Below are 14,904 nucleotides of genomic sequence, written 5' to 3' on the forward strand. Positions count from 1 at the left end.
ATAATAATTTTAAAATATCCATTGCCACAACAATTTTGGATATTCTTGAAATTTCTACTTTTAATAAAATAAAATTGAATCTAACATATTTAACAGAAAATGATGCTTCCGTTTAAATTTTCAGATAAAATTGGAGGGAGGGCTGGCGGTGCCCGGGCTCCATCTCCTTAGCCATACTTAGCAGATCCTTTACCAATAGATTCCTGAAGATGAGGCAAATATTACATCAATGAAGGAAATATATCAAGGAATTAGTTAAGTGTATGGAGTTGCATCCTGGATCCTCCAAATTTTATATATGAATTAGATTTTTATGATTATGTTATATATGCAATGACAAATAAAAAAGGCTTGTGACGTTGTATGTACATATGATATGTTTTGAGAGAATTTCTAATGAAATCTTGCTATACATTGTAATTTTTTTTAATTTATTTTTTGAACGAAAATTTCCATATACTACGTACCTATGTTGAGTTTATTAAATTTTTTCTTTTTTGGAGTATATTGTCTATTTTTAGGTCCAAAATATAAACTTGGTCGGTACAATAATATTTGTTTATACATGAAACAAAACTTTAAATATACTGTTAGCCATGCTTGATTACTATTTGGAATGGTGTATGCTGACTTGTACCTTCTATGACACTATTCTGGTAACATGCTATAAAAGAAACAGGAGTCAAACTTGAATTTGTGAGTGTAATAACTATATTTTTCCTTTTCTTACAGCTAAAGAGAAAGATAAGAAATGATAAAGAAAAAGCACTCTTAACAAGGATTTGCTTTACAAAGACTGACTTGACAATTTCAAGATGAAGCAAAAATTATTAGCACTCTTAGCAAGGGACGCATCGAGAGCGAGGGAGAGATGAAAAGTCAGAGGGAGAACTGTGGTGGAGTTGTGCGCGTGAGAGGGAGCAAGCGACGCGTAGAGAGCGAGGGAGAGGTGAAAAGTCAGATCGAGAGCAACGGAGACATAGATTTAATTCGGGGATGGAAAGACTGACATAAATGAATTTATTGGTATAGTGGGTTTGGAAATATGAATCCGTATCATTAAGCAATATTGCTTCATTAATCAAAACGTAGATCTGATTTGACTTAGACGGCTCCAACTGCTCATCGAACCAGTTTTTGTTCGATGGCCATCGGACACCCCCCTCTTCCTTCCTAGAACTGCAAAATGACTGGTGCTTTGGTACTCACCTGAAAACTGAATAAAAATAATTGGGTTATTTTTGAATTAAATTTAAAGAATGGAAATATAAATTAAATAGAAAAATTCAGTGGAATGGGCCTAGAATTAGACTTTACAAGAACATGAAATATTAAAATATAATTGGCTGGATCTTGTTGACTGAATTTGTTTTTGATAGTTGGACTTGGACCGAAATATAAATTGGACTTGACTTTTAACAAATATTGAAACTAAATTAGGAAGGTTATTAATTATTAATGAAAATGAAAATTAGGAAGGCTAAGGATAGCGGCAAGACTAAATATATGAATAGTATTGCTATAGATATATTTGGAAACTATTTTTTATTTGTTTTTAAATCAACCAAAAAATATTTAACACCCCGACCATCTTTTGATATTTCATTCATATATATATATTTTTTTATTATTCCATAATTGATTCATGTGCTTATCAAAATTAGTTAATATATACAAAATTATTGTAAATTATATACTTCTAACTTAAAGAAATATTGGAATATATATATTAAAGTGATGCATTTGTTTCATGTGCTTATCAAAATTAAAGAAATTAGTTAAAACAAAAATTATATTATTGTAAATTATATACTTCTAACTTAAAGAAATTAGTTAATTCATGTGCTTATCAAAATTCATGTGCCATAATTGATGCATTTGTTTATTAAAGTGAGTTAACACAAAATTATTGGAAATATATATATATATATATATATATATATATAGTTGAATGATGCGCCATTAGCATGCATTAATTCATGTGGATATTGTTATTTAACATGTTTAGGATGTGAATATTCATGTAGTTAGTGTTAATGTGAATATTCATATAGAAAGTGTGAAGAGGTCAAATTGGAGAGAGAAGAGACCACAAATTATTTTTAAATGTTGGGAAAAATTTAAATAGATCAAACTCTTACCAGTATATGTAATTCATCTTATCTCTTTTCAAAATCATAGTAAAGAAAAAAAAGAAGTACATTGAACAGTCCGAGAGCTTGCAGAGACTGCAATTTATAATCAGCCAGGCATATAAGCTGATATGTCATATACCTGCAAAGTTTTTTTAACAAAAAAAATATCAATTTTAATAATAAGCTGCTATAATAAGTTTTAATATCAAATCCACATAAGTTTGCGTCATATTATATATCAAATCCAAGAGCTGATTTAGAATTAAAAAACCACCGAGGAATATTTAGAAATAAAATTTTCAGTGAGGGAGTAGTTGTAGTCAAATAGATTTGTATAATATTCAAACCACTAACCAAGATCAACAAAATAAGCAAAAATTAAGTTAAATAATAATAATAATAATAATAATAATAATAATTTCCATTAGCGAATTATTTAATGCAAATAGATATGTCAAAATCAAATGAAAAGGCTTCGTCACAACCCAATACCAATATCAAAATAAATCAAATCAAGTGAGTAATCCAAATGCAGGATCTTGATTGTCAAATCCAGACGCAAATATTAACTTCTACTTTTAATTTGGGATATAAGACAATTAATGTGATCCATACATTTAAACATAATATATCAAATATAAATGGAGAACTATTAGAATTTGAAGAAAGAAATATATTACATTTTTTATAAGGTTCATATTAAAATATATTTGCAGACAAAATTTTATATTTGATAGAATTGTTTCTCTTTTTAGATAGGTAGAGAATCACTTGACCTAATAATTATGAACATTCAAAAACAATGATTTCCTATCGATCTTTAAAATAGTAAAAAAAAAAAGAAATTAAAATTATAAAATTTGTTCTCAATAATATTTAACAGTTCAGATTAACTAGGTAGTTGAACTTTGAAAATAAAGATAAAAAAAACCATAGCACTATTCGATTCATAATATGCATATCACCATAATCTCACTCGTATAACAATATGCTCAAAAATATCAATGGAGATTCAGAAGCAGCTATCAGCAACATTTTAATTTGTCAATCAAACAATTGCTTGGATAATTAATTATCTGGAAATTTTCAGTTTAACCGTGGATGTTGAATATTTGATCCCCTTATCACCGTAGTGAAACTTTATCATTTCAAATTTCATAACTTAATTAAAATTAGAAATTGCATCATTTTAGTGATTTAAAATTGGAAAGTTTTTATTCATAGAAATTAATAAAATATGAGAGAGAAATAGAAAGAGTACTATAGTTGTTAGAGTGGTAGAAAGATCAGATTTAATGATACTAATTCAAAAGTTTGAATTAGATTCAATGGTCCAGATCAAATCTTTTTTCTTTTTCTTTTTTAATTTAAACGAATTCACATGGACCACAAAAGATCTAAAATACATTCAAACTGAAAATTTTATATGCCGTTTTTTGTGTAACCTTCTGTGTTGCTGAGGCAAAAATGCCAAAAAAGAGAAAAAATTTGAATCGAAAGCATTGAATCCAATCCAAACTTTTGAATCAGAAACATTAGATTTGTTTAATGGGCTTTAGAACTGTCTGATCAAATTTTATAAATATATGAGGAGGGATCGGATGACACCCTTTTTTGGTGACATCGGATGACACCGTGCATTTTCAAAATCCAAACAGTTGATCCAAACCGTTCAACTTGATGGATATGTTAAAATGTGCTTGCAGATCAAATTTTATATTTTTCTGAATTTTTTTACTATTTATTAAGGTGGGTACAAAAATTCAACGGTCTGAGTATAGCGATTTTGTTAAATACTTAATAAATAGTAAAAAAAATTCAGAAAAAATATAAAATTTGATCAGAAAGTACATTTTAACATATCCATCAAGTTGAACGGTTTAGATCGACTGTTTGGACTTTAAAAACTTTAAAAATGTACGATGTTATTCAATGTCACCAAAAAAGGGTGTCATCCGATCCCTCCTCTAAATATATATATAGCTCGAATCGATCTGTAAAATATATATTATCATAGCCACACTAAAAAAAATGAATATAAAAAGTGATCCATAATTTTAATATAAATAAAATATTAAAGATATTGGAAATTTATAATTTTGATAGATGCACATAGTGATTAGTCATACGATGAACTCTAATTTTTGTGCAATCCGAAGAAGTCACGTGATAATTGGGACCCGCACATCAGTATCCTGCTTAGTGCTTACACATATCTACAACACATTCTGAAGTATCTCAAATTTTGAGATTAGATCCGGACCGTCTGATAAGAATCCGGATCGATCCTATACAACGTGGAATGCATGGGGTCCCTTTAATATTCGTGCTGAAACATATCTGACCGTTCATATTCTTCAAAATTCACAAATTTTGGGTTATTGAGTAAATATATTAACAGAGTAATTTTGGCTTCAAGCAGCGCATGAACCATATGTAGCGTTCTTTTAATTCTATAGTCTATGCACTGTGTTAAGGCACAATTCTGAATTCGTTTTTAATAAAATCCAACACTCCAAGCCACCAAGCAACCCAAAACCGGACCGGACACCTCCAGTCAGAATGGGGAAGCTCCTAAACAGTGTCGATAAATTAAGAGGTTCTAGTAGACATTGTGTCTCTTGGATTCTCCTGTCATTCTCAGCATATTGATTTCAATAACTGAAGTAACTCAAAATTTTGAGTTTGCATCCTAATCGTCCGATCAGAATTAGGGTCAACCTGGCCGGAGGTGGAATTAGGGGTGTTCATTGGGTCCGGTTTGTTCGGTTTTGGACTGAACTGAATTAGTTCGATTCAAACGGTTCGGTTTGTTATGTTTAATGGTTCAGTTCGGTTTGCTTTTTAAAACTGAATTATAACTTAGGTTCAGTTTGGTTTGAAAAATTTCAAAACCGAAATAACCGAACCGACCGAACTTTTATATAATAATGAATTTGGTCCGAACCGTCCCGGTTTATTTCTTAATGCTCCGGTTTATTTCTTAATCATTGCTTTAAATACTTGGTTTATTTCTAAATATCTTAATTTATTTCTTAATACTCCGGTTTATTTCTTAATATACTTCGGTTTATTATAAATCAATTGTTTTAAATAAAAAAAATTAATATATTTCGGTTTGAACCGAACAAACCGAAATAAAACTTCAGTTCGGTTCTATTTTTAAAATCGAATTATAACTTTGGTTTGCCAAGTTCGGTTCGGTTTCAACCAAAGTGAACTGAGCCGATGAGCACCCCTAGGTGGAATGGAGTTGAGAGCAAGAGGAGTGCGAGTAGTTGAGAGATGGCTAAGTGGCTCGATGGCTTGAGGGAGGGAGCGACTAAAAATTTAGGAATGGATTTAGTATTAAGTAATTAGGAAACGACTAAAAAGGTTTTTCTCACTAAAAATTTAGGATTTAGTTGGTATCGCAAAAAGGCTAATTTAGGACTTTGAAGTCAAAACCCTAATTGATTTGTGGGGCTAGTTGCGTTGAATCTAAACCCTTGAACCTGCAAAATGGCTAGAGCTCTGGGGCTAGATCAGCTGAAACTTGAATAAAAGCAATTCGGCTATTTTTGTAAATGGATTCGCAATTATAATATTTATATCAATATACTTTCAAACTAATGATGCACAAGAAATATAGAGAGAAAAAAGGGGCTCAACGATTTATTTCTACTATAGTATAAAAATAATTAAATACATGACTTCAAAATTGACAAATTTGAAAATATATATAGTACTGATGAGCAGCTCTCATTTACTAAGCCTCTACAATGACAATGTACTTGGCGGATGAAGACTGCAGGGGCTACATATATAATGTCACAACAAACCAGCCTGATTTAACTAGTTTGTTGTTAAATTAATACTTAATAACATCCATCGATCGCTGTCAAACAATTGCTTTTATGACTTTTTACTTCTAATGATGTAAACTCTGGAATAAATTAATTTTTCCAATGCGACTTTACAATTATTTTAGAGCTAATACTTTGCAAAACAAACAATTACCTCTCCCCCTCACACCGTTTTTTGATCTTTTCATTCATATTTTTTTATTTATTTGTTTTCAAATCAATCCATCAGCACAATATATTCTCCAAACTGCAACGTACTCACGTTCAACACCCCCACCATCTTTTGATATTTTATTAATATTTCTTTTTTTTTTAAATTATTTCATAATTGATGCATGTGTTTATCAAAATGGGTTAATACAAAATTATTTAAAATTATACACTTATCAGTTAAACCAATATTGGAAATATATATATATATTGGAAATATATTGGAAATATATATATATGAATATTCACATCCTAAAATGAGCTTTCTTGCTTAAATTAGATAGCCATAATTGATGCATGTGTTTATCATAGTGAGTTAACACAAAATTATTGTAAAGTATACATCTATCAGTGAAATCAATATTGGAAAAAAAAGAATATATAGAGTTGAATGATGCGCCATTAGCATGCATTAATTTTAACATGTTTAGGATGTGAATATTCATGTAGATAGTGTGTGAATGTGAATATTCATATAGATAGTGTGAAGAGGTCAAATTGGAGAGACAAGAGACCACAAATTATTTTGAAATGGTGGAAAAAATGTAAATAGATCAAAATCTTACTAGTTTATATAAATCTTATCTCTTTTCAAAATCATAGTAAAGAAAAAAAAAAGTACATTGAACAGTCCAAGAGCTTGCAGAGGCTGCAATTTATAATCAGCCAGGCATAAATGATATGTCATATACCTGCAAAGTTTTTTTAACAAAACAATTTATAATTTTAATAATAAGTTTTAATATCAAATCCACGTAAGTTTGCGTCATATTATATATCAAATCTAAGAGCTGACTTATAACTAGGAAACCACCGAGGAATATTTAGAAATAAAATTTTCACTTAGGGAGTATCAAATAGATTTGTATAATTAATATTCAAGCCACTAACCAATATCAACAAAATGAGCAAAAATTAATATTTTTGTTTTTTTTTTTAAATTAAAAGAATTCAAATGGACCACAAAAGATCTAAAATACATTCAAACTGAAAATTTTATATGCCGTTTTTTGTGTAACCTTCTGTGTTGCTGAGGCAAAATGCCAAAAAAGAGAAAAAATTTGAATCCAAAGCATTGAATCCAATCCAAACTTTTGAATCAGAAACATTAGATTTGTTCTTTCTATTAGTTTAAGAAAGTTTATACTCTTTCTATTTTTCTGTCTCATTTTTTATTGATTTCTATGAATAAAGAATTCTCTTTAAAATTCCATGTGCCTGATATTCCAACTAAGTTGGGTAAATTAAAAAAAAAAAAAACTCATTTGTAAAGTACTATCTCACAAAAGTTGGTCACTAATATAACAAACCAAATCATCTTTGCATTCAAGTATTTAGTCCTTGATAGCAGTTAATTGTGAGAAGAAGGTTGCAAAATAAATGAACTACTGGAGAGTATATATATATGACGTTGGAAGGATGAGTTAGACACAGAAAATAGTGTAGGTATGGATATTTCAAAACAAGATTAATTTGTGGGGCTAGATCAGCTGAAACTTGAATAAAAGGAATTCGGCTATTTTTGTAAATGGATTCGCAATTATAATATTTATATCAATATATTTTCAAACTAATGAGGCACAAGAAATATAGAGAGCAAAAAGGGGCTCAACGATTTATTTCTACTATAGTATAAAAATAATTAAATACATGACATCAAAATCATCAAATTTGAAAATATATATAGTACTGATGAGCAGCTCTCATTTACTAAGCCTCTACAATGACAATGTACTTGGCGGACGAAAACTGCAGGGTGTACATATATAATGTCATAACAATCCAGCCTGATCTAACTAGTTTGTTGTTAAATTAATACTTAATAGCATCCATCGCTGTCAAACAATTGCTTCTATGACTTTTTGCATCTAATGATGTGAACTCTGGAATAAATTAATTTTTTCAATGCACTTTACAATTATTTTAGAGCTAATACTTTGCAAAACAGACAATTACCCCCCCCCCCCCCCCCCCCCCCCCCCCACACACACACACACCGTTTTTTGATCTTTTCATTCATATTTTATTTATTTATTTGTTTACCCCTCCATGATTTCTTGTTAACAGTTTATTGTGTTTTTCAATATATTTTGTTTATAGGTGTTTATCATCACTTGAAATAATTCTTGTGGAAACTTTGTAATGTTTGCTCATATAACTGAAATATATTTCAAAATAATAAACAAATTAACCTTTGTGGTTTTTTTTTCAGAAATTTACCTGAAGGGGTGCGGAGTTGTTATATATTAATATTACACTTCTTTGTCATATACAAATTAGTAGGAAAGATGGACAGATCTTGAAATGTTTGTTTTATTTTGAATTTTTTCGTTCCCTACATTTCTAGGATTTTATATGACATTATGTTCTCATGGAAATTTGTGTGCAATATTACCTGGAACTTTTGCACTCTGTTGTATAACTTACATAAAATTGATATTAAGAAAATATTTCCAAATAATTAAAACAAAAAAAAAATCACATCAGAGCAGATAAAATTGTAAACGGAGCGGATTCGGAGAGGATAATGCCGATACCATATTTGTATCTATATTTCAATGAGCAGATACAAATATGGATACGGATAGTAAACGGATATCAAAATTCAAAATCAAATCTGCCTTAAACAAATACAGATTCGGAGCAGATAATTTTCTAATACAGATACAAAATGAATAATTGTCGGATAATTAAGTTATGTGAACAATCCATTAAAAAATTCACTTATATAATATATAATAGAAGTATTAGGATCAAACCAATTATTTTTTAAATTACATTATCCTTTTTTCTAATTTCTATTGCGATACATGACGTATTTGTGAAACAAAACCTTGTCTGGCGAAATGATTCATAAGTTAATAAACTGCTTTCACACTGAATATTACATGTAGAAAGTTCGAGAAGATCCTATGCACAAGTAGACAAAAGGATTTTCAAATCTCACGTGAAGTGTAGGCTGTAGCTCTGTAGCTGCATTAATGATATAAAAAATATTGGAAAAGTTGGCTCCGGACTTCAGTAAAATTAATCCCACAAGGAAGAATCAAAATATAACATACACCTTTATATATAAGCACTCACATAACACGTGAAGTTGGGATCCTCTTTAGAAATCTAAGCGGATTTGTTCCCGGATCCGTTCTATTGCCTGATTTGTTTCAGGTTCCAATTATTTTGTTTCGGATATCCGCTCCGTTTGTATATCATTAAATATATCCGAATCTGTATTCGTTACTGTTCTTCATACTTATAAAATTATCCCGATTCGTATATTATCCGATCCGTTTAATTCAGATTCGGACCGGATAATTCGGATCCGTTTACACCCCTACCTTGGGGTCATATTAACTTGCTTTTTGCAACCCGTACAGAAGTTTTTAATATTATTTTTTTTGGAAGAAAGTAGGTGTAACCTACCGATTTCATTAGAAACTATAAAACAGTTTATCTAAAAAGAGTTCCAAATAGCTAAAACTCCATCAGAATGATTACAAAACACATTCAGATAAAAACAGCACCTAACCAAAACAAAAGTTTCTATATAACCAACCTGCAAGAAACTCAAGACTGTTACACCTATTGGTCAGTAACTATGAATCAGAAAAGCACTAAGTAACAAGCCTATTACATCAAAACAACAGAAACCAGCATAATTAAGCTGTCATACAAGGCAGAAATAAGTAAACACAGAAATAAAAGGCATGGCCATGGCTGACTTAATTAGTAAGCAAATGGGTTGTGCTCAATTCCCATAAACTGAACTCTTCCTCTGCTTCTTCCAAATCCTCATCGACTCCCACAGTAACTAAATTCTGAAAACGAAGATCAGCAACATCCAAAGGCATAAGTAATGATAACTTAAGTAATTGATTAGTTCCCAAAGACTTACACCAGAATATTGTAGCTAAAAAAAAAATTTGGCACCTACTGAATGCAGAGATGGAATGGAACTGTTTTGAAAGCAAAGTTTGTTCCTTTCCAACCATACAGTCCAAGGGATGGTTCCTCTAACTAATTATTCTATCATGCATTTGTCTTTGAGAGGGATTAAAGTATCAATCCACCACAAATTAGCAATATCAACACACTCAAAATTAAAATTGTTATAAGTAGCGATCCAAATCCAAATTGAAGGAATAAATGAGGTCAATTTACCCCTATGCATTGCTTGATTGAGTTCCTTGTTTTTGGTTGCAGGGTTGTTCTTAAGTTGGTTTTTGTTTTAGGCTTAGTGGCTGTGTTTTGTCAAGCCTTTATAGCCTTGTTTCATCTTTTGTAGGTTTATTGTGGTGCTCTGTAGTCGATACTGGCATGGTACCAGTATCCTTTTGTTGCTAGTTTATTTGAGCTTATATATACTTTGTTTCTGACTCCAGTTGTTTGAAGTTGCCAACACAACAATTTAGTTTCTAATGAAATTGGTGGGGCAACCACTTTTTTTAAAAATAAAATTTACCCCTATGCATTGAGTCTGCACTTTTTTTCATAAAGATCAACCTTTAAAGATAATGTGAACCATGACATTAGATAATCTACGCTCAATTATAAGTAGTTAATTGCACGTCTTTCAGTGCACGTCTTCCACCTGAAGTGTAGTTGCATCCATACGATGTACAATTGGAGAAGAGATGCCCAATTAAGGAGCTTAACCAAAATGTTCACAAATGACATTATTATCTATATAGGATTATTGATATAGGAAAGTGATCCCCTGTTACCTCAACATAGGGAGGAAAACTGATCGGATAGTATTTGACCGAATCCGGATCCGTATTCGAAAATTAGATACGAATATCTGATATCCGAATATCCGTGCGGATAGTGGTACCAGTATGGTTTTGAATTTTAATTATCCGTATCCATATAGCAGATATATACCATATAGTTTAATATATATTATGAAAATATGTATGTATATATCTACGGATATCTGATATCCGATCCATATCCGTATATTTCTGTCTAATATCCTATTTGTATCCATATCAAAAAAAAAAAAACAGATACGGATATGGTTTTAACACCATCCGATCCGTCTCTGGTCCGTTTTCACCCCTACGTACCTTCACAAGTCACCCGTCCTTTAAAAAAAAAATCAATATGATCAAAATATATACACCATCCTAACAGTCTTGATCATGCATGACTTGAATGACCACGTACTTAATTTGCCGTGTCATATCACATGTTGTTCTATATCGTTATCAGATTACTTCACGTGACGTGTAGTATGTGTGTCATTATTTGTGAATTTAATATGATCACCACAATAATATTAATGGACTCGACACGAATATCATGACATGGTGTACGGTACCGTGACATGTTGTATCATGCTTTGTCATCAGACTAGAGATCGATATAGAGATATGTATGGTGTAACTTTTTTTTCCCTTCTGCCTTCAAATCTTCAAGCTTTCCTATTCCTACTGTAGAATGGTTTCAAACCATATTCATATTCATATTTCGTTTCGCATATATATACTAATAGGAATATCAATTCAAACTAAATTTCCCAGGACTGGGTATGGATAGTTACTGCTTTGAATATGAAACATATAATTATATATATTACGAAATATATACATATATAATAAATATTAGTATTCTATAATTATAAAATTGATAATAAAACATGCATATAATTATTGATGTTCATATATAGTATATAATATAATATATAATACTATATAAAAAATTTGTGAATATTGCAAATAGACATGGTAAAGTATAAAAATTAAATGTGGAGAACCACAAATAGAAAATTTGACAATTTAATATTGTTTTATAAGTAAGAAATACATATTGTTATATTTTTGGATTCGGATAATTTAAATATCGGCATTATATTGATAAGTAAAAATAATATTTTATATGTATTAGTATATATTATTCTTTCTAATACAAAATGAACATAAATAATAATAATTTATTTAAAGACATAAATAATATATTTATGAATAATTTACGAATACTAATATGCACAAAACGAATAAATTAATATCCTTTCCATTCACTAGCTATAGCAATACACATATTGGTCTACAGACCGAGTAAACGTTTTACAAATAATGTAATTAAGAGAGCATACATTCAGAGAGGAAATAATGAAACAAATTAAAGAAAAGAAAAGAAAAACGGTACCATATATAGCAGATTTTCTCACAATACAAAAAAAAAAAATTATAATAAGAACACAGAACCGGAACCTACTTGTCAATTGGTTTGCAAATGTTCTTTAGCTCTTTCATCTTAGATTTAGACTCCCAAACTTGGGGTAGAGGATTCTGTTCGATCCAGCTAATAATCTTACCAATTGCTTCCTCAATTTCCTTTTTTGTCGAAACTTTCAGCTTTTCAGCAATTTTATCATTCCGTAAAGCCTTCTTCATTTCATACGAATATTTCTCAAGCGAATTCCATGCATCATACTTCCTTGTGTACTCCTTATCCTCGGCCTTATACTTGGCAGCATCCTGGATCATCTTCTCAATATCTTTCATGCTCAATCTTCCTCTTTCATTGTTAATTGTGATCATATTCTTATTACCGCTCGATCTATCTTCGGCGGAGACATTTAGTATACCATTGGCATCGATCTCAAAGCATACATCAATCCTAGGAACATCTTTTGGTTTCGGGTCAATGCCTTCAAGCTCAAAGTCGCCCAGCAGATTGTTGTGCTTGGTTTCGGCTCTCTCACCCTCATATATAGGTAGTGACATAATAATTTGGTTATCGGAAACTGTGGTAAGAACATAGTTCTTTACGGTCGGTATTGGGGTGTTTCTTGGGACCACGACCGTCATCTTTCCTCCTCGAGTCTCTACGCCTAAAGATAGAGGTGTGACATCAACAATAACTAAATTTTGCACCTCCTTACTTCCTTGCCCGTTCAACTTGGCTGCCTGAACAGCAGCACCATAAGCTACAGCTTCATCTGGATTGATCCTCTTACTGAGTTCCTTTCCTCCGAAGAAGTCTTGGAGCAGTTCACGTACCTTTGGGATCCGGGTTGATCCTCCAGAAAGTACCACATCATCAACCATTGTCTTCTCTATCTTGGCATCACTCAAGCACTCTTCGATAAGATCTGTACACCTTGTAAAGAGATCTATATTAAGTTCTTCAAATAGACCTTGGCTAATGCGAGTCTTGAAATCAATGCCATCGTAGAGACAAGGAACTTCAATCATGGTCGGTGTTGGAAGAGCAAAAGATAGTTTTTTTTTTGCTTCCTCGCATGCTGTCCTCAGCCTCCGAAGAGCCTTCGGATCTCCGGTGATGTCTTTATTATGCTTACTCTTGAACAATTTAGTACAATGGTCAACTAGACGGTCATCAAAGTCTTCGCCACCGAGGTGAGTGTCTCCAGAAGTAGCCTTAACCTCAAATTTACCATGCCCGATGAAAAGCAGGGCGACGTCAAAAGTGCCCCCACCGAGATCGAAAATAAGAACATTTTTCCCATTACTGCTGTGTACTTTTGTATCAAAACCATAAGCTATTGCGGCGGCCGTGGGTTCATCCATGATACGCAAGACATCGAGGCCAGCAATGGCACCGGCTTCTTTTGTTGATCGCCGTTGGGAATCATTAAAGTATGCAGGAACCGTAATGACTGCTTTTTCGATAGTGCAACCGAGATAGTCCTCTGCAATCTTCTTCATCTTAGCAAGGACCATTGATGCTATTTGCTCGGTAAAAAATAGCTTCTCCTCACTTCGATAGTTGACTTTGATTTTAGGCCAGTCATTGGGCCCGGCAACCACCTCGAAGGGCCAATGCTTAATGTCATTTTGGACGCATGTATCATAGAAGCGCCTTCCGATCAAACGCTTGACAGCTGTCAAATTAATTATTGTAACAGTTAAAAATAATATATTCTATCAAAACAATAATAAATTAGAAAGTAGATCCAAAGTAAATGAAGAACAAAAATAATTTACTTATTGAAAACAGTTTGGGAGCATCCATCAAGGCTAGATTTTAGATATGACGATATAGTGTTCTATGACTCAATTGTTTTTCATTTACTTATTAAAAACAGTTTGCTACCACTCAATTAGTTCAGAACAAAACATCAAATAAAATGACCAAAAAGGTAAGAATTGAGAATAAATTACACAAAACACGATGCCACAATCAGAAAAGTACCGAAAATAGTGTTGGTAGGGTTCAAGTCAGTATCGTTCTTAGCGGCATCCCCCACGAGCATCGTATTCTCAGTAAAAGCGACACATGACGGAGTGATGCGGATGCCCTGGTCATTGGCGATGACCTCCACGTGGTTGTTCCTCCACACGGCCACGCATGAGTAGGTGGTGCCAAGATCGATCCCAATGGCAGGAGCAGCTTCATTAGAAGCCATCAGCACAAACTATACTTAGTGTGATCTATAATAAGAATGTCAACTATGGTGGGGTACTTATTTGGGTTGGTTAGGTTCGTTTGTTTTCAGAAAAAACTTTTCGTTTGTGGAGAAAAATACAATGCCTAACTGTAATTGATTTTTTCTGAGTCAGAGGGAAGATGAAATCACAGATAATAATCACAATTATGTAGAGGAAGAGGAGTGGGTCCCCTCCTAAAAAAAATTAATAGAAATTTTTTAGTGTACCCATCTACAATAATATCTCCATACAAATTTAACATTCTTTCTTTTATCCTCTTTTAACTATTTAATATTATACTTGATTGTTTTAAAAATT

At 31.8% G+C, this 14,904-nt stretch overlaps 1 protein-coding gene across 1 annotated transcript; it reads right to left on the bottom strand.

The window, feature by feature from the left end:
* Positions 1 to 12,402: 12,402 nt before the first annotated feature.
* Positions 12,403 to 14,564, bottom strand: LOC144546155 (heat shock 70 kDa protein 4-like). Its single transcript, XM_078294682.1, has 2 exons — positions 14,351 to 14,564; positions 12,403 to 14,039 (listed from the first exon to the last, which is right to left on the bottom strand). Exons 1-2 carry the CDS (start codon positions 14,562 to 14,564, stop codon positions 12,403 to 12,405), a joined length of 1,851 nt encoding a protein of 616 aa, XP_078150808.1.
* Between the last annotated feature and the right edge of the window lie 340 nt (positions 14,565 to 14,904).

The sequence above is a fragment of the Carex rostrata genome, chromosome 29 (genome assembly GCF_964058835.1).
Source record: "Carex rostrata chromosome 29, lpCarRost1.2, whole genome shotgun sequence".
Taxonomy (NCBI): Eukaryota; Viridiplantae; Streptophyta; class Magnoliopsida; order Poales; family Cyperaceae; genus Carex; species Carex rostrata.